Raw genomic sequence first — 21,612 nt, 5'->3', positions numbered from 1 at the left:
CTGCGATTCTCTCTATATATATATACAGAAATTTAGAAAAATCAATATAGTATTTGAGAAAGCTAAATAGACCATCCAACTGAATGAGGGGACAAGAGGAAAAGGAAGGGAGAGGAAAGAATAGGAATCTAATAGGAAAAAAGCGAAGCTCTCTGGGCTCCGTCATAGTAACACTTTGGACTTTAATTTGTTATAAGGTCAGATTCTCACAAATAACGCCAAATTGGATTACCACTTTTTTCTTTTTTAGTTAATTTGAACGTGTAATTGACTTCATTTTGAATTTCCATGATGTGACCTCTTAACACCCCAAACATTCTTTCCATTCCATTCATATTCTCTTGTTTTTTTTTTCTACTTAAAAAAATAAAACACAACGAGATAATATTTTTTATTTTAAAAAACTAGTGGGTTTCTCTCTATTATAAAGACTAAAAAATAATATTTTTTTTATTAAAATTTGGTATTTAATATATTTTGTTTAAAAGAAAATCAATAGAATATCTGTATCTTTTATGAAATAAAATTCTTTAAATATTCTGTTAGATTTATGTTAATAAAACGTTAATCGATTTATACTAGGCCAAACTTGTCAGATTGACTGCCTAATATGTATAGCAAAAAATATAATGATTAATAACTATGAATAGTTAAAATAAATCAATTAATGTTTTTTAATAGAAAAATTATAAAGTTTGATTTTATAATAAGGCATTTTAATTGAATTTTGAGAATAAAAACTTAAATAGCTAATTTTGATAATTATAAGGATTTTGTACTAATTTACTTTTATTTCATACAAGAAAACATTTTATGTATATGCTAAAAAATTCACATCAAAATAAAATAAATTAGGAGAGTGAAATTTGGCTATAATATACTTATACACAATATACGTCTTGTGCTGCAATTAGTCAATTTTATAAAAACAAAAAAAGAGAATGTGAGGTGATTGATGTCTATAGCAGTCATTCTAACGTTTAAATCAGTAAATTGAAAAATATAGCGAGTGTGAGGAATTTCTTAAAATTTAAGAATAGTTACGTAAAAATTGTATATTTTTATCTTTGTGATCTTTAATTTTTATTGTAAGAAGATTAAGTTAATTATAATACTTCTTGAGAATCCGGCGAGTGCTGATTAATTAATTGGAATCTTGCAATTATAGATATAATGAGACTCTGTTGAATTATACCCGTTAATGGTAACTTTATATGAAAACTCGACATCTTCAGTAGTGAATGAGTCTTAATGAAAAATTAGGTGCTACGGTATTTGGGTCCTAATTTGTATGGATGAGACTATATATTAGCTTTTCAAATTCTTGTCACGTGACTCTATCTTATTGTGACAGCTCATAATTTATTTTAGGCGATTATTATATTACATTAAAAATATGAATTTTTTTATTTATATAGAGCATTTACATACAAATAAAAATATAATTTGAATCAATTTAATCAATTCATTTTTTATTATAGAAATTAAATAAAGTTTATTCCACAATTTGAATTAAAATAATAGAATTTTAAAAAAAATCAAATAATAGCAATTAAAATATTAGATTTACGTGAAAAAAAAAAAAAAACATTCATTTCATTGCTTGTAGTAGTTTTGAAAACCTCCATTTTTTTTTCATACATCCAAAATTTTCCAATACATTAATCAATTATAAAAGAGTTGATTTTGTATTCTTTCAATAATTCACCGTGATTGTGATTTTGAGTTCATATTCGGATATTCATATTTATTAGGCTTGTTAAACATAGAAGATCAAAACAATTAAAACTTTTGATATAACACAATAATCACTCAAAGTAGATCATGGGTTAATACTCGAATATTAGACCATCAAGAATCTAATTAGAAGATATTCGGTTCTATTCAGAGAAAAAAAAATTCGGACACTTCAGCACTTCATCGAAACTCACTCACTCAACTACAGAGCAAGTTTCAACGGGAAGTTATTGTTAGAGAACACAATCTAACAGATCGCTATTACATCTATAATCACATGATCTCCTATTAATTAGTCGGGACCAACATGATTTATAGGAGATTTGATAATTAACTTCATCTCCTTACAATATAAAAGTTAATAATCGCATATATTAAAATACACGGTTTTTACATAGCTGCTTTTGAGTTTAAAGTATTACATTACACTCACTCTTCTCTTTAACTTAACTTACTGACTTAAGCGTCGGAGGGGCTACTGCACCTCACATTTTCTTTCTTGCAGGTTGGCCAATCATAACAAAGTTTCATTTCAGTCACATTAACTTTATATTTAATATGTTTGTAATTATTTTTTTTTATTTTAGATGACAAAATTAGAGTTTGTAAATTTGTTATAATTACGGACAACCTTTAAAATTATTTATTCAATTGAATATAAAAATTATAACTTTATATTTAATTGTAATTCTAGTAAAAATTTTTAATTTTATATCTAACTTTTAAATTTATTATAATCGTAATAACCTTTAAAATAAAGTTTATTAATAATAACCTTTAAAATAAAGTTTATTAATAATAACCTTTAAAATAAAGTTTATTAATTATAAATCAGTTTACGTCTATCATGCTATATATTATTTATTTACTATTTCTAAATAGTAACTAAATTTATATTATAATACCCGGCTACACTCCGGCGTCGAAATTCCAACCTTCCGACGGAATCACCATTGGAATCCGGAATATCGGATATCAGAACCTCTTAGAAGGGTAAAATAAGTTTTTCACAAAATGAATTTTATGATTTTACCGTTGATTTTTGTGTTAAAGTATTTTAAAAGGAAGAAAAATGCTTTGGAGAGGAAAAACCAAATTTGACCGCTAAACATGGTGCTGCCGTGGGAGCTCTTATTTCAGCCCCCAAAGGTGGTCTTGCCAGGCATCTATAAGAGGCCTCTAGTCCGAAAATAGGAGAATTTCTCTCTTCATTTTCAGGTAAAGGTGAGTTCTTGCCCTCCTATAGTTAATTTTGTTGTTTTTCCTTCAAATCCCTTAAATAAATTCATGTTTTTGCCTTGTTTTAGAAGATTTGAGCTTGAATCCAAGATTTTAAAGTTTGGAGTCTGTTTCTCCTCAACTCCAAGCTTGAGTCGCATCTACCTTAGATCTTCAAGAGGTAAGTGTAGATTCTTACTTTTTTCTCTAATTTAAGTAAGTTTTAAAAAGGGTTAAGGGTTAAAAAATGCATGAAATGTTTAGATCTAAAGTGTTAGGGCTTGTGTTAGTTTTGATGATGAATGCTTGCTCTTGTGATGTTTTATAGTTGTTGTTGGGGTGTAGGCTAGTTTTATGCTCCTTGTGCATGTTTGAGTGAGTATGCATGTTTTAAGGGGTTGGATGTGAGGATTTGAGAAGTTTTGGAGGCTGAATGCATAGGGCAGTTTCAGGTTCTACCTTGCTGGAGAACCCAGGTTCGGCCGCTGAACCTGTATGGGAGGCAGCCTTTTGGCCACCTAAACTGTCCCTGAAAGCATGGACTTTCGGATCTATGAAGGGGTTTCGGCCGCCGAACCCACACCCGAAAGTCCCTGACTTTCAGATCTGTGGAGGACCTTCGGCCGCCGAACCTGCCCCTGAAAGTCCCCTGCCCAGCCTTTCTTTGCTTGTTTTTTGTGTATGTTTTGGTATGTTTTAGGGAGTTTTTGGGGAGTTGTTTAGAGTCTTGTAATAACTAAGTTTGGTCCCTCATTGGAGTCCATCTGTATAGGATCGGACATGGAAGACTGTAGAGGCCAGCAGTGAGTCAACTGCTATAGTGTTAGGCAAGTATCAGCCAGAGGTGAGTAGAATTGAACTAATATATTGTTTTAAAGTAATCAAACTTTTTGAGCATGTTCATGCATCACGAATGCCATGTTATGTAATAGGTTGTTTGCATTAGAATTCATGAATATGATGCATTGCATAATTTACTGTTATTGTGGATGGATATTGGATGACCCACTAGCCCTCGAGCAGGTTATGTTATGACGGATACGGAAGACCAAGGCTGCCCATTCTACGCCCCTAGCATTTATGGATATGTTATGTTTAAGCGAAAATCCTGAGGAGCTCCGTCGAGGGCGGGGCACATTGGATTATGTAGAGAGTTACTGGTGACAAGTCCATCTTGTTGTGAATTGGTTGTGCTGTGATGCATTCCATATGAGCATATGTTTATTAAACTGTTTTTACGTTCTGCTCACTAGGCTCTTGTAGCTTATCCCTTTCCCCTAACCCCAGGTTTGCAGAGTTGAAGATAGCTCAGGAAGCCGTCATAGTAGCTGGTATAGTTTGATGTAATAAAATAGTTGTGGACATGTATTGTATAATGGATCAGAATTGTGCTTGGCCATAGTATATGTTTTTGTAAATCCCTGTTGTTCATGATCTTTATATAAAAGTTTTTATGATGAGCTATGTTGAACCAAGTTGATGCATGTATGTTAACCATACTAGAGCATATGATGAGGGTTCTAGTATAGGTTTTATGTTTTCCGTTTATGATACATGCTCAGGTTAAGTTTGGTTTCATGAAATGTTTAAGTTATTTTTGTAAAGGTTTGATCATGTATGAGATTTTATCAGATACACAGAATGTATAGTAGGTTTGCTACGGGTTTCGGTGACTTTATGTCGATCTGAACCCTAGCGCTGGTAGCGATCCGATTTCCGGATCGTTACATATATAAATAATTTCTTAACTCTAACTATCTATATAAAAGAATTAAACTCTTATTATTATATTTTCTAATTTAAATTCTAAAATTTTCATTTTTGAATGTATTCTAATTTAGGTATGTAGTTTAAATTATAAATTATAAATTTTAATTTAAAGATAAGGATAAAATTAAAAGTAATTAAATAATAATTAACATAATATATACAATAATTTAAAATGATCAAATTTATTTTAAAATTTAATTATAATTATAATAAAATTAAAATGTTGTAGTATACGTGTGAAAGTTTGATTATAATTATGATTAAAGGTAAAGTTTTAAATTTTTATATTTAATTAAATAAATAATTTATTATAATAAATTTAAAAGTGAAAATTTATCCTTCATAATTGAAAATTTTAGCTTGTGATTAAATTTAAAGTTTTATGTTTTATATCCAATAAGTTTATTTATTATCATTAATTTTTTTTTTTTACTTTTGTCTCCCAACTATTAAATTTGAATGATTAATAAATATATTTTTTCTAGATAATTTTTTAAATAATCGATGGCTGGTCGCTTTAAACTATTATTATATTATTAGAATTATAAATAATTGATCTGAAGTACAGCAAATATTCGTTCTCATTATTAATTATGTAAATTATTTTATCTTTTAGAGTATATATTTAAATAATCATTATTTTAGATTTTTCATAAATAAAATATTTTTAGCGCCATCTCAGAGTTACAGGCAAGGACAGGGCGAGTTTTGACTTTTACAGCTTCAACGTATGTTTTTCCCTTTTTTTTTTTTAAATCTCAACGTATGCTGTTTTAGTAGAATTTTTAAAAGATATAAAAAGAATTTCTTATTTATTTTATATTACAAAACCAACTTACGATGAGTGGACTACTCTATTTTTCTGGGGAATTATATTTTCCAATTAAATGTAATATAATTTATTAATTTATCTTTTTATTTACTATATTTTAAATTATATTATTATATTTTACGTCAATAAATTTATTTTCTGAAAAATTAATGTGTGTGTGAAAATCACAATTTTTAGAAAGTCAAATTTGTATTTTTTTAAAAAATATTAATTTTAAGGAAGAAATAAAACATTTTGAACCAAGTAATTTGTCTCTGAGTGGCAAAATGGTAATATTATCAAGAGAGAGAAGAGTTGTTTTCCATTGAGGTAGTCAAGCTTTCCAGTGGAGACAGCAACCTTCCACAGTCTTTCACTAGTTTTATTTTTTCTTCTCTCTTCATCTTATCGCTCTTCTGCAATAACAAACACTGCAAACAAAAATTTTTTTTTCTTTTTTTCTTTTTTTCCTTCCTTCTTTCTCGTCACCTCAGCCAATTATTTCCGTAAATATTTTTTTTTTAGCTTCAAAGTAAATCCCCAGCTAAAAAAAAAAAAAAAAAAAAAAAAAAACTCTGCTTCTCTACTTCTTAAATGCCGCTCTAATCTTGGGGTTAGAAATGCTCCCTTACTCCGAGAAAATCCTCAAAATTCGTGAATTCCAATGTTATTCCTTCATGTGTCAAAGATTACCCATTTCAGCTAATTCTAAGCTTTAATGCTGGAACAGGTTGTTTCTTTTTGGCTCCTCAAGATTCTTATTCTCCCCATATTCTCTATTGTTGGTTCTTTTTTGGAGCTTCGGGTTTTAGTAGCTCAATGGTGCTCATTTAGCTAAAGGCATTACTGGGTATTAAGGGCCCTGCATGCTTCCAGGTTCCTAACTTCATCTTCAATTTTACTCCTTTTTTAAGCTTTTGAAGCTCGTCATGGGTTAGATTATTTGGTATATGCAATTGGGTTTGCAGCTTTTAAGCTGCATTCTAGATCTATCTCAATTTTGGATAATGATAAGTTCTTGTAGATTCTAACAGGGGAGATTTCAACTTCCCCTTCTCTCTCTCTCTCTCTCTCTCTCTCTCTCTCTCTCACTCTCTTTCTGGGTTCAAATTGGATTGCTTCAAAATGATTTGCTTCTTCTGTAATGTTTGCTATACTTTCAATTGGATTTTAGATCTCAGTATGCTATGCAGACTTTTGAGTTGGTTTTCAAGATTCAATTTCTTTTCTGTTCCTTTTTTTTTTTTGGCTCTTTTGTTAGTAAATGCACCTTTAGTGGTTGAGCTACTCCAACCTTGTCTTTTAGTATAAATTAACCATATCTTTAAGAGCTGAACTTTAACACTAACAAAGTTTTCTGCTTTCTGTATGTCTTTGTGTCTTCAATTTTCATAATTCATGTTGTTTTATGATATATTTCTTTAAAACAATATGTTTAATGGGGTTAAACAGGGCCTTTTCCGTTAAATTCCAGTCAATGTAGCATCTTTTTGTTTTCTGGCTTTTTACAAGGTTTTGGATTCTTCTTTATTTTGGTTTTAATTGATGATTATGCAAGTGTTATTTGGCTTACTGTTACAAAGTTATTCATTATATATATATATATTCTTTTCTAACTTTTGTTATTGAATCGTTTTCTTCTTTGCTCTTTAGATAACATAATGGAAAAGAAAAAGAAAAGAAGAATTCCATACCAAAAAGTGTTATACTTTTGTTTGCTTTATTGGCTCTGTGATTTCTTTTTTGCCTGCTTTTGTTGTGTGATTACTTTCTTTTTCCTAATTGTTCTTGAAGTTTCTTTAGAAGTTGGATATAAATAAGAATGGGGGATTAGAGAATTTAACTTTTATAATGAGAAAAGTTGAGAGTAACTTCCTGCGGAAGAACATTTTTAATTAAAAATGTTGAGATCTATTAATGGCTGAAGTACTGCATGAATTTAGCACTGTTTTGGGTGCTTCATAAACAAGATTGTCATGATCATTATTGCTATTTCTTCATCAGCAAACATGATAATTGCAAATTTGGAATTCACAAATTGCAGTTTTACCTACTCCTAACAGGATAATTAGGTGAAGCTATTATTCCACTATCACTGAGAATAAAGGCTACATCGACTATTTCCAACTGCTAGAAATTGCTTTTTATCTTCTCAAAATTTCAAGTTATGTGTCTGTCTTGATGTTACTGGCTGGTGGTAATGGGATGAGTTGATTGGCCCATGCCAGTGTGTTGAGAATAGGAACTGTAGTTATAATGCGTTAGCATTTCAATTTTCAACATTAAACTTCTGAAAAATTAATACTTAAGACTCCCATTTGACAAACAAAGAGTTGCAAGTGCTTTTTTTATGAGGTTACCAGAAGCCAGCTATATTGTTACTATTACATTTGAAATGTTACTCAGTGTTAAAACTCAGAAGTAAGGCTTTGGTGGTAGTTTTTGTTGCTATTTAGCTTCCAATTTATGAATATTAATATAGTTTTCTTTTGCAACTTTGCTGTTTACTGCATTATTTGTTGGCGGACTAATATCAATTCATTGTTTCTGCGCTGAATCAGGTTAAGTTGTCATATAGCCAGTGCAAATTGAACTCCCCATGAAGTTGTTCCTGGCTTCAGTTTTTCATTTCTTCTTTGTGCTAGTCACTCTTTTTCATCTAGGTAATGCTGACCTGAATTCAGATAAGCAGGCCCTTCTCAACTTCTCTAGTGCTGTGCCCCATTATCGGTCACTCAACTGGAACCCTGCTTCATCAGTCTGCAAATCTTGGGTGGGTGTTACTTGCAATTCAAATGGCACTCGTGTGGTTCAGCTCCGACTTCCTGCAGTGGGGCTTGTTGGCCATATCCCACCCAACACACTTGGTAAACTGGGTGCCCTTAGGGTTCTCAGCCTCCGGTCCAATCTGCTTAATGGGAATCTTCCTTCTGACGTTACCTCTCTACCATCACTAAAGAGCCTTTACCTCCAACATAATAACTTTTCTGGCACAATTCCCACCACTTTTTCCTCACAGCTCAATGTGCTGGATCTGTCATTTAATATTTTCTCAGGCAGCATTCCTCGACCATTAGCAAATTTGACTCAACTCAGTGTTTTGAGCCTCCAGAACAACAGCCTTTCTGGACCCATTCCTGATCTTAACCACACTAGGCTTAGTCATTTGAATTTGAGCTACAATCACCTTAATGGCTCCATCCCATTATCCCTTCAGAAGTTCCCGAATTCATCCTTCATTGGAAACTCTCTATTATGTGGGCTGCCTCTTAATCCATGCTCCCCAATCCTTCCTCCACCTTCACCCTCTCCAGCTTTGTCTCCCCCACCAGCAACTAAGCAGGGTTCAAAAACAAAACTGACAATGGGAGCTATCATTGCCATTGCAGTGGGAGGATTTGCAGTCTTGTGTCTTGTTGCTCTAATTATTCTGTGCTGCTGTTTGAAGAAAAAGAATGGAGGCAGTAGTGTGTTGAAAGGGAAGGCTGTTGGTGGTGGAAGGGGTGAGAAGCCCAGAGAGGAGTTTGGAAGTGGAGTGCAAGAACCTGAGAAAAACAAGCTAGTGTTCTTTGAAGGCTGCTCTTACAATTTTGACCTTGAGGATTTGTTAAGGGCTTCTGCTGAAGTGCTAGGAAAGGGTAGTTATGGCACTGCCTATAAAGCTGTCCTGGAAGAATCAACGACTGTCGTAGTGAAAAGGTTGAAGGAAGTAGTGGTTGGAAAGAGGGACTTTGAACAGCAGATGGAGACTGTGGGAAGGGTTGGGCAGCACCCAAATGTTGTACCCCTCCGTGCTTATTATTACTCGAAGGATGAGAAGCTTCTAGTATATGACTATATTCCTGGTGGCAGCTTATCCTCACTTTTGCATGGTAAACTTTAAGCCTAATGATCTATCTTTGTTTGCCTTACAAATAACTGAAGGATGCTAAAGTATTCTGAATAATTCATTCACAGCAACCTATAATTGCTCCATTTACAGCTAAATTTGCTTGCATTCTAAGGTCACTCTGTATTTTGATTACAGGAAATAGGCAAGCTGGCAGAACACCGCTAGATTGGGACAGCAGATTGAAGATTGTTCTTGGAACTGCACGGGGGATAGCCCACCTGCATTCTGCCGGTGGTCCGAAATTCACCCATGGAAACATCAAGTCTTCAAATGTCCTCCTCAACCAAGATCAAGATGGATGTATATCTGATTTTGGCCTGACCCCTCTAATGAATATTCCTGCAACTCCATCTCGGAGTGCAGGCTATCGTGCTCCTGAAGTGATTGAAACCCGTAAACACACTCATAAATCAGATGTCTACAGCTTTGGTGTCCTCCTGCTAGAGATGCTGACTGGAAAAGCTCCACTGCAATCACCTGGACGAGACGACATGGTTGACCTTCCTCGATGGGTTCAGTCAGTTGTAAGGGAGGAATGGACAGCTGAGGTTTTTGATGTTGAGCTAATGAGATACCAAAATATTGAAGAAGAAATGGTTCAGATGTTGCAAATTGGGATGGCCTGTGTAGTAAAGGTCCCGGACATGCGACCAAACATGGATGAAGTTGTTCGAATGATAGAAGAAATAAGACAATCTGACTCTGAAAACCGACCATCTTCTGAAGAGAACAAATCTAAGGACTCAAACGTGCGGACTCCATGATTCTTCAAAACTCATTATTTGATAATTGATATCAAGTCAAGATCAAGATTTCCAATTAGCACATGCCAACTGGGGTTTCCCAAGCATTGTCCAAAGCCTTATGTGCATGTGTGGTTTCTCTGTGTGAATTTGTCCAAAACTTCATCAGTTCAGTTTTCGAATTTTTTTAGGTGGTTTTCTTATGATTTGTTGTAATATTTAATTCAACATTAAGAATGAATTGATAACCTCCAATCAATAACGTTTCCAATAGTTTCCCTCTTGTTTTTTTGGGTTATCAAAGTGTTCGTTTAATCGTTTTCATAGGATTTGTTGAATTAGATTATAATTCAGCCCATAGACACTCAAAATAATCTGAAATTTTCCAAGGGGCGGACTCAACTTTGGGAAAATACTTGGCTGGTTTAACTCTTGACGTGTAAAACTATGGTAGGTGAAGGCATACAATTTCATATATTTATATTATAAATTTATTTAAATTTGATTTAGCATAAACTTTTTGAATTTTGAACTAATCCATCATGTATCTTAACTTATAAACCGATCAAAACCAAACTAGAAATTCTAAGTATCTTAACTTATAAACTGATCAAATTAATTTATAATTCTAAAAAATTAAACTAAAAGTTCTAAAAATTAGATTAATGGTTTATTTATAATATTGGCTCAATAAAAAAAGTTTAAATATTTATCACTTTTCACATTTATATTATAATTTTAAAATTTTGATAATAAAATTAATATTTTCACATTTATCTCAATTTTAACCATTTAATTTAATTAATTTGGATAAAAAAAAAATTATCATCTACATGTCATGGTAAGTAAAATTATTTTTTAAAACACTTATTAAATAAAAAAAATTCGTTAATTCATATTTATATCCAAAACTTTAAATTTTGGATAATAAAATTAAATTTTTATAAATTTACTACGAATTTAAAAAATTAATAATAAATTATAATATATTTTCTAAAATTTTATATTAATAAATATATAGTCCTTTATTAAAAATATATTTATTTTATATTTATGATATGTAATATTAAATAAATATTTATTATAAATAAATCTTTTCAATATAAAATATCATATATAAATATTATATATTAAAATATTTGATTAAAAATTTATACTCACCATTATAAATTATATACATATTTTTAAACGTATGAGAAATTATATTTTATATTAATAATATTAAATAAAATAAAATATTACATGTTTTAGTATGTAAAGCCATCTCTTTATAATTTTTATAAAAATTTAGATATGTTAATCATATTTTTTAAAATTATTTAAAATATTCAATATTTTTATTTTGTTCACTTATATAATAAATAAATTTGTAATGTATGATCCAATAAAAAACTATATTTTATATCAATAATATTATATAAAATAAAATATTATATATTTAAACTATAAATTTTTATATTTTAAATTTTTATTAAACTACAATTTATATAAAAATAAAAATGAGATTAATAAAAAAAGATATTACATAAATAAAAATATGTATTTTAAGGACTATTGTATTAGTCAAATAAAATTTTAGGGACTATATTATAATTTTTTGATAATTTTTCAAATTTAATTTAGTTTTTCGTAGTTATAATTGACAAAAAATAAAAAAAGTTTAGTTTTATTATCTAAAATTTAAAATTTTAGATATAATTACGGATTAACATAAATATTTTAATAAGTATTTTAAGAAATAATTCTACCTGCATTGATTAGGAATTAAAAAAAAAACTTTTTTTTTTCAAAATTTTTTCTGTTCAAATTGATTAAGATAAACTGTTAAAATTGAAAAAATTAACTCTATTTTTCAAAATGTAAAAATAATAATTGTATGATTTTTTTTAATAATATTTTTTTTAAAATGAAAATTGGGATTGATGAAATAGAATTTGATAACTTTCAAATTTATTCAGATATATTTATCGCCACTGTAAATATATAATTTATTATAAAACATTGAATTTTTTTTTCTAATGATAAATGTACTTTATAAGCTATTATAAAAAATATATCAACCCTTCATGAGCCACTTAAAATAAAATTTTATAAATTTCAAATAACTTATCAACGTACTAGAACAATGTGAAATTATTTGATGGATTGCAGATTATATGGAAAACATTTGCCTGCGCTCAATTTCCCAGACACTAGAGAAAATAACTACGGTGAGCTGAAATGAAAAAAAATAAAAATAAAAATCTCAGGAAAAGGCAGCCGGAATTACAGAAATAATAAAGAGTGTTTTTGATAATTAGAACAAGTCTAATTTTCTTTAATGAATTTTGCCTTTACTCTTTATAGGCAATTACCCTAATAGATACAATCTTCCTTAACTTAGAAAACTCATCCCACATTTTCTCTGGCAAACAAATCAAACGTACGTAATATCGAAAACTCACAGTTGGTATTCCTTCAACCTCGGAAAGGGACCTCCAACAATGGCCGATTATAGCTACGGTAGACTGACTTCATTGGCAAATTCACTTCCTCCTCCTCCTCCTCCTCCTTTTTCTGTTCCTTCTCCTCATACTTCTCATGTTTCCAGCGGTCTGAGCTCTCAAAGATCCATTGCCTTTTCTCTCCCTTCCTTACAGGAAGATTCTGAGCAAGAAGCTGCAGAAGAGAAAGAAAGCCAACTTGAAAACAGAAAAGGACAACAAGAAGGAGATCATGAAAAGCAAGTGGAAAAAGAAGAAGATGAAGATGATGAAGAAGAAAGGCACCGTCGTATTGTGTGCTGTGCTTGGATGTTCTTCGGATTATTTGCTGCTGTTTTTCTCTTCCTCCTTTTTTTCCTTATTTACGTAGTCATACTCCGATCAGCATTGCCTGAAATTTCAGTTTTGAGACTGGACTTCCCTAGATTAAACTTTTCAAGTAGAGAACATGAAGCCCTCTTGAATGCCAACGTTAAAATAAGAATCCAAGTATTGAACAAGAACCAAAAGGTTGAGCTTGAATATGGTCGGTTAAAGGTTCAAGTGTCATCGGAGGATATCCACCTGGGAGAGACTATGGTTTCTGGATTTTCCCAGATGCCAAACAAAAGGAGGGTTTTGGTTATAGCAACCAAAGTAAGGAAATCTATGGTAAATGCAGAAAGTGCCAAGATCTTAAAAGAAAATGCAAAGAATAAGAAGATAATTATTGATATTGTGTTAAGTGGAAACATTGGGTTTGATGCTGGAGTAATTAAGACGCATTGGGTGCCTGCTCTTATAACTTGCCATGAAATTAATCAATTTGATGTTGATATGGCCAGGAAGCCTATTTGCACCGTTAAAATCTTTGGTTTCAGGTAATTTCTCTTTGAATTCTTGCATAAATATGACTAGAAACTTACAAACAGATGAGTTCTAATGATTTTTTACGTATATTTTATTGGTTCAAAAAGATCCAACTTTACGAATTTTCATATTTATAGTCAAAATTAAAAATTTTGGATTTCTTAACTTTTGAATTTGTTATAATTTTAATAATTTTTTAAATTAATTTTTATCAGATTTAAGTTAAATTTACACAATATACTATATCTCATTATTTTTATCACATAAGCAACTTAATTTACTAGAGTTAAATCTTAATTAAGATCTTAAACGCTTAGTTACATGAAATTTCTAAATTATATAACTGAATACTAAATTCTCTCCTAATTAAATAAGAATATTAATCGAGAATTTTAAGTAATTAGGGTTTAAGGTCTTAACTAAAGTTTAATTCAAGTTAATCAAATTACTTATATGGTAAAAATAACGATACATGATGTGTTATGTGAGCTAATTTAAATATGATCAAAATTAATTTAAAAAATTGCTATAATTACAACAAATTTAAACGTTTGGACTTTTTTATTCAAAATTAAAAATTTAATCTATAAAAGTTGGAATTTTTTGGATCAATAGGCCTATTTTATTATATATATTGTTTCTTAAATTCATAATAAATGCGATTTAGAAAAGAATTTTCTATGTGATTTTATGTTAGGTGCTCATCTCCATACTCTAAAGGACAAAATTTTTATTTTACATCTCATAACTCTCTTTTCTCCCTAAATAACAAATCAAAACCTTTTTATTTGAATACTAATTAAATTAGAGGTTAGATTTTGATATTCTAATTTACAAAAACAGAGAGAAGCAAAATATAAAAAATGTAAAGTTTAAGCCTTTGAAGTACATAAGCGACCAAGTAAATGCAAGCTATATACATCTTTAAAAGAAGTTAACTATAAGAATTTAAAACTCACATATAAATATTGCTAAAAAAAAAAACGTTAGTCGTGAAGAGATCATGTAGGACATGAAAAAGGATGTGAATTAAGAGTAAAGGGTGAATATTCGGTAGGTTCGGTTTAAGATCAAATTAAATTAAAAAAATTAAAAATTGAAATTTTAATATTTGTGAAAATCAATTGAATCGACTTTAAATAGAAATCAATTTGAATTGAAATGATTTGATTTGATCGGTTGGATTTTTAATGAGTTTTTTTATTTTTTCACTTTATTTTTTAATATTTTAAAATTTATTTCAAAATATTTTATAGTTTAATCTCCTTATAGTATAAAAAATAATATACTATTGCTCATTGATCAATTCGATTTGATTTTATCGATTTTTTCTGTTGAAAATTGAATCTAACTGAATTAATCAAAATTTTTTAAAATAAAAATCGAACCGAATTAAAAAAAATATAAAATTGAACTTAATTTCTAAATTAATTCAGTTTGATTGATTTTTTAGTTTAAACCAAATATTGTGCCCTCCTAATTAAAAGTTTTAAATTTGATATATTTAAAAATTTGAATAATTACTTTGCTATGAAGTACTTATTTAGGTTCTCTTTTCAAATTTGAAGAGTTTATTTGACATTTCATTTTAATTAAAAGGGGTTATTGAGAAAAAAAAAAAACTAAAACCCTATTTAATTATTAAGGTAAAGTTTAAAAGTCTAAAAATTTTTTATATATTATATAATTAAAAAAAAATTTTAGGTGAACTCGACTCACTGTGGATTTAAAAAATATTGAAATCATTCCATTTATATATTTTTTTATAGAAAGAAACCACTTGTTCATATCTTGAAAATGTTTTAGTCAATAATAGATGAACTCAAATAAATATTTACCATAATTAAATAGATCTTCTCCCTAAAATCCTTTTAAAGGTTACTATCATATGATCATGCTATGTTCAATTCTATATTAAATGTAATGTTATCGTATGTGATGTTTTGTGCAGGTCTTCATGATGGAAGAATTGAGCTGCACGTGATGGATGTCTTGTAGGCTTAGTTAACCATGTTAGTTCTAAATTCAAAAACTAAACCTTCAACAATAATATAACATGGATATCCATTTTTGTTTATTTATTTTTTGCTTATGGAATCCCTCACAATAAAATTTCTTTGGATTTCAAGGATCCGTGATCAGCATTTTGTAAAAGAAATTTTATCATTTAGCCTCTGAGTTTTATCATTAATGGTGATTTAGTTTTTTTAAAGGAAAGTTAGGGCATGTCTTGCCAAAGTATGAGCAAAAAAGTTAGCATTTCTAAGCATAAAAGAAAAGGAGTAAGAAAATTTTGGCGCTTGGTGAGAAAATTTTGGCGCTTGGTGCTGAATATCATCCATAAAGAGTTCCTATAGTGGAGTGGGAGAAGAACAATCCCAGATAACAAAAATAGTTGACTATCACTTTCAATGACTAAAAAAATCAAACCTAGCAGATTGGGCTTTCTTTAAACCATAGCTGAAGGTTGTTGCTTCTGTCGTATGTAAGTCCCATATTACATTCATAACCTTGGTTCCGCCTATAAGAACTTCACCCATATGGTCACACACCACCATATGAAAACCAACTTTGCCATCCTTGGCAATAGTTATATCAGTATAATTAAGCTTATAAAGAGGCGCCATAGGTGGGTGCCAATGATGAGTGGTGTTGCTAACATTGTCTTGGCTGACCTTTATTTGTGTAAGTTGATATTTAGTCCAGTATATGGTTGTCATGTTAGAGCTTTCGTGAGGTTAAAAGACTTTCCTTGAAAGGCCAATTGGTTTTAGCCCTTCCATAGACTCCATTGCAGAAAATAGAAACAATTCAATGAAGTTACGAGTCTTGGTTATTAAATAACCATTGTAATATAGTGATCCCTGTCACCGGAACAGATAGTGGCAGCCTGAAATGCAAGGGCTGATGGCTTATGTCAACCTAGCTACAGGGCAAGTTAAAAGAAGATGACTCGATGTTTCCTCTTCGTTCCTACATAATAACAAGTTAAAGTTAAGATTTTTCACCTTCATGGCCATGACTTCTTCTAGATGGTTTTGAGTATCTAATGTTTATTAGATATCTAAAAAATCTTATTGGACATTTAAAAGTCTTTTATTTTCTACGTATTTTCTTTGTTTTCCTTGTCTATTAATAATGTTATACTTTTTCATGAAGTTTCCTATGTGTATAAATGTAGTTTCTATCAATGAAAGTTTAATAGATTTTTTAGCAAAATTTTTATAATTCTCTTCATCTTTAATCTATTCTCCATCTATTTCTATCTATCAAACTCTATCACTTGGTATCAGAGCATTATTCTTAAAGGATCTTGAAGGTTATTCAATTAAGGGTTAAAGATTTTAAAGATTAAAAGAGTACAAGATGTCTTCAACCAACATCCTTTCAAGCAACATTCTTGATTCAAGTCTTCCTCAAATTTTTGAGAAAAATTATCACATGTGGTCAATCAAGATGAAGATCTATCTTCAATAATTGAATTTATGGGAATTTATTACAGGTAATGTTCTAGTCCCTCTTGGCAATAAGTCCACTGCTGCTCAAAGGCAAGAATTTGAAGAGAACAAGTTAAAGAAATTGAAAGCTCTTGCTTCTCTTCATTCGACTTTATCCGATGTGATTTTCATAAAAATCATGGCTTGTAAATCTCAAAAGCAGATATGGTATAAGTTAAAAGAAGAATTTAAAGGGAATGCTAGGATGAAATCTACCAATGTTTTAAATTTAAAAAGGCAATTTAAGGCTTCAAAAATAAATGAAGGGGAAAGTGTAAAGAATTTCTCTTCTAAGTTTCTTGATGTTGTTAGAAAAATGAGATTACTTGGAGAAGAGTTTCTAGATGAGAAAGTGACACAAAAGATATCGATAAGTCTTCCAATGAGTTTTGAACCTAAGATTTCTGCAATTGAAAAATCTTGTGACATTAAAACTATGAGTGTTTTTTAGCTTTTGAGCAAGCTGCAAGTTCAAGAGCAAAGGGCTATTACGAGGGAAGGGTATGTGTAATACCCGGTTAGAATCCGGCACCGGAATTTCTTTTGTCTGATGGAATCCGGGGTGTTGGGATTCTATATAAGGGTAGGAGTTATGGTTTCTATATGTTATGAGGTGTTTTCTGGTTTTACGTTTTGAGTTTTGAGTTGAAATGAACCAAGGCAGAGGAGCCAAGTTCGGCCGCCGAAGATAAGTTCGGCCGCCGAAAGTGCCCAATGTTCGGCTTCCGAAGTTCAGGTTCGGCCCCCGAATGTTGCATGGTTTTGCATGCGATTCGGCAGCCGAAGCTGAGTTGCTTAGCCAGCAGGTTTGTATCCCTGAGTCAGCCTTTTGGACAGGTGTGATCACCAGATCATGTCCAGAAGTTTGCCACGTCTCCTATGCTGTATTTGCTGAGTTTAAGCAGCTCATGCAGAGAGTTTTGAGCATTCACAAGGGGTTTGACTGTTTTGAAGCAAAAAAAAGTGAGTTTGAGAGAGTTTGAGAGTTTGAGAAGAGTTGATCCGTTTTCCTTTGTTTAGATCACTCATCTTCTTGTTCCAGGAGGTAAGTGATGCTCTTGAACATGTGTATATGTTTCTGCAGGTTTTATGGGAGTTGGGGAGAGAGAGATGCATGTTGAGGTTTTAAATGGGAGTTTTGATGATTTATGCATGTATACATGTTTATGTGTTATGTTTGATTTGTTGTTTGGGGTTATTAGATAGTTTTGGACCCCTGTGATCATATACTTATGTATATGTGTGTTGAGGAATTGGTATATGCATGTTTGGAGTTATTGAAAGGAAGAAGGAGATGGTTTGTCGTTGAAGCTGAGTTCTGGATGAACACAGGTTCGGCAGCCGAAGGTTCATTCGGCCACCGAACCTCTTGCATGGTGGCTTAGGCTGCCATAGCTTGCCCCCGCGAGTTGTGCATGTTCAGCTCTGTTTGGGGGATTCGGCCGCCGAAGGTGCCGCCGAAGGTTAGAGACTTTCGTCTCTGGAGTGCCTTGTGGCCTCCGAAACTTGCCCCCGAAAGGGTTCGGCCGCCGAACATAGAGATTCGGCCGCCGAAGGTGCTTGAGTTTCGTCTCTGGAGAGGACATTCGGCCGCCGAACCTGCCGCCGAAAGTGTTCTGTCCAGCTTTCCTTTGCTTGCTTTGCATGACTATTAGAGTGAGTTTAAGGGGAGTCTTGGGAAGTTTAATAGAGGTATTGATACGTTAGTTTGGTCCCTCATTTGAGTCTATCTGTATAGGTACAGACCAGAGGAACCAGAGAGAGCAGCAGTGAGTACTGCTCCAGAGGTTCAGAACCTGCAGAGTGAGTCAGTCCAGAGCCAGAGGTGAGTGGAACTAAACTTATGACTTTAAATTGAATTACAAACTGCTTTTAGCATATCTCATGCATCATGATTATGCCATAGGTTGATTGCATTAGTATTCACGAATATGTTGCATTGCATTGTTATTTGATGATGTGAGTGAATGCTGAATGATCCAATAGTCTCAGACAGGAAGTCCAGGAGCCTTTGACTACGCCCTGGCAAGTATAGCAAAGTCCAGGAGCCTTTGACTACGCCCTGGCAGGTATAGCAAAGTCCAGGAGCCTTTGACTACGCCCTGGCAATGGTAAGTACAATGGTGTTATATACACATATACATATATGACAGGAAGTCCAGGAGCCTTTGACTACGCCCTGGCACAGAGTTACTGGGACTATGTGGTGACAGGTTTACTCTTGATGTGGCTTGTCTGTGATATGGTGCATTCCATGAGATCATATTTTCCTGAGATGTTTTATTGTTCTACTCACTGGGCTATAGAGCTCATCCCACTCCCTTAACCCCAGTTTTGCAGGTTCAGTGTACAGTGTACAGAGACAGTCCAGCAGAGTACAGGAAAAGTAAAGAGATCTGTAATAGCTTAGAGTGGACATGTAATAGTAAAGAGATGTAATAGTTGTTGCTTGACCTAGACCTAGTAATGTATGTATTGTACATGATCTGTATATGTATATATGTTTTCCTGTATGTGAAAACCAGGCTTAACAGGTATGAGTTAACCCATCTAGAGCAAGCTCTAGTCAGGGATACAGAGTACAGAGTACATGAGTACAGAGTACAGAGATAGTGCATGCACAGGTTAAGCCTTGGTTCAGCAAAGAGTTTTATTTTCACAGAAAATGTATGATCATGTATGAGGTTTACAGGTACACAGAGAGTATAGCAGGCTTGCTACAGGTTCTGGCGGCCTTAAGCCGACCTGAATCCTAGCGCCGGTGACGGTCCATTTTGGGGTCGTTACAGATTGGTATCAGAGCCCTAGGTTCACATGATCGGACCTATAGAGACAGTGTTGGGCTCAGACAGGTTAGAAGTGGTCAAGCACAATAGGAAATCATGTCCACTAGGATAGAGTCTTGAGTCCTATCTACTATGATATGCCATGAGTGTCGTATGTATATGATTGATATGTGATGTTAATGTGCTAAGTGGTATGTTATATGTTGTGTTTCCAGAATAAAGATGCGAGGAACTCGTCGATCAGCTCGATTGACTGGAGTCCCACCAGAGAATGAGAGACCAGCTGCTCATCCTCCTGCATTGCCAAGGGCAAGGTCTCAGAGATCTAGCAGGGAAGGTACGTCAATAGACCCTAGAAGGTCTGTCGACGAGAGCAGAAGAGGAACAGTTAGGGGAGGAAGATCCGAGGAAAGGAGGGAAGCTATGGAGATTGATCAGTCTAGAGATGATAGCATGGGTATAGGCAGTTTTGAGGAAGGTATGGGAGAGTCACAGGGAGGTGCTCAGACCTCAGGTTATGGCTATCCAGAGTATCCGATGGGAGGTATGTCGGAGTACTCGAGTTTTGTGCCATATCCTCCTTATATGCCTTATATGCCATATCCTCACTATTACCCACCATATCCGATGTATCCATCTTCCCCTACCCATCCAAGTACAGCACACCTAGAGCCAAATGACCCAGTACTACCACCAGAACCAGTAGCCCCTGTTATTGACCCTAGCTCATCTGGAGGTAAAGTCCAAATGACGGAGTACTTGAAATTGGATGCTCCTAAATACAACACAGGAGATGATCCATTTGATTACCTCAGAGCAGTTAGGATGATCACCGGTGAATTGGGAGCAGATGATAGGAGAGCCATTGAGATGGCAGGTTTCACAATAAAATGCAAGAAAGCCAGAGAATGGTTTAAGAATTATGTGGAGCCTAGAATGGACAGCATGTCATGGGGAGAGTTCGCCAATGAGTTTGCAGGGTGGGCTTTTCCTGACAGTTCGAGGGAGATGAAAGTAATTGAATTTGAACAATTGAGACAGACAGATGAGATGAGTGTTGATGAATTCACAGATAAGTTCCTGGATTTGCTTCAGTACGTAGGTCAAGCCTATGATACTGATCAGAAGAAGGCGAGGAGATATACTATGAGACTGCATCCCAGGTATGCTTCCTTGATTCTTCCAGCCGAAAAGGAGAGTTTTCACTCTATTGTAGATGCAGCCAGGAAAATGGAAGCTAGTGCCAATATTCAGAAACAGTCACAGGCACAGGCTTCGGGTTCTAAAGCCCCCACACCAAGTAGTAAAAGATGGGATAGAGCGAGAGGAACAAAGAGTAAGTTCTGGAATAAAGTCAAGTCAGGTCTGGGAATAGGTAGTGGCTCAAGCTCTGGCACAGTTCCAGTCTGCAGACGATGCGGAAAACCACATGGAGGAGTTTGTCGGTTGGGATCTACAGCTTGTTTTCGATGTGGACAGGAAGGGCATATTGCTCGGGATTGTCCGCAGATGACTTTTGCACCATCCCAGCAGATGAGTTCAGGCAGTGTGGTACAGCCAGTTGTACGGCCAGCAGCTCCAGTCATGTCTCAGACTAGTGGCAGAGGTAGAGGGAGAGGGGTAGCCTCTACTTCAGTAGCAGGTTCCCGAGGTGGAAATCCAGTAGCCCCAGCACGGATTTTCACAGTGACACAGGAGGAGGCTAACACGTCGAACACAGTGGTGTCAGGTACTCTCATCATTGGGTGTTCAGATGTGTATGCTTTGATGGACCCCGGTGCTTCTCATTCCTTTATTGCTTTGAGAGCCATAGAGAGGTTGGGTTT

At 33.1% G+C, this 21,612-nt stretch overlaps 2 protein-coding genes across 4 annotated transcripts; both read left to right on the top strand.

Moving 5' to 3' along the window:
- The first annotated feature begins 5,912 nt into the window (after nt 1–5,912).
- On the top strand, nt 5,913–10,466 carry LOC110609677 (probable inactive receptor kinase At5g58300). 3 transcript variants are annotated; one of them, XM_021749440.2, is made up of 3 exons: nt 5,913–6,412; nt 8,098–9,408; nt 9,564–10,466. In XM_021749440.2, exons 2-3 carry the CDS (start codon nt 8,136–8,138, stop codon nt 10,190–10,192), a joined length of 1,902 nt encoding a protein of 633 aa, XP_021605132.1. In that variant the 5' UTR covers nt 5,913–6,412; nt 8,098–8,135; the 3' UTR covers nt 10,193–10,466. The 3 variants fall into 3 exon arrangements, with proteins under 3 accessions (XP_021605132.1, XP_021605134.1, XP_021605133.1); XM_021749442.2 differs by lacking the exon at nt 5,913–6,412 and adding an exon at nt 6,825–7,048; XM_021749441.2 differs by lacking the exon at nt 5,913–6,412 and having other exon boundaries at nt 7,118–9,408.
- A 2,188-nt stretch (nt 10,467–12,654) lies between these two features.
- On the top strand, nt 12,655–13,518 carry LOC110608901. The gene has a single exon (XM_021748184.1). The coding sequence runs from the start codon at nt 12,655–12,657 to the stop codon at nt 13,516–13,518; it is 864 nt and encodes a 287-aa protein (XP_021603876.1).
- The last annotated feature ends 8,094 nt before the right edge of the window (nt 13,519–21,612 follow it).

The sequence above is a fragment of the Manihot esculenta genome, chromosome 2 (genome assembly GCF_001659605.2).
Source record: "Manihot esculenta cultivar AM560-2 chromosome 2, M.esculenta_v8, whole genome shotgun sequence".
Lineage (NCBI taxonomy): Eukaryota > Viridiplantae > Streptophyta > Magnoliopsida > Malpighiales > Euphorbiaceae > Manihot > Manihot esculenta.
The sequence above is the reverse complement of the archived record's forward strand: the minus strand, read 5'-3'. Positions and strand labels throughout refer to the sequence as shown.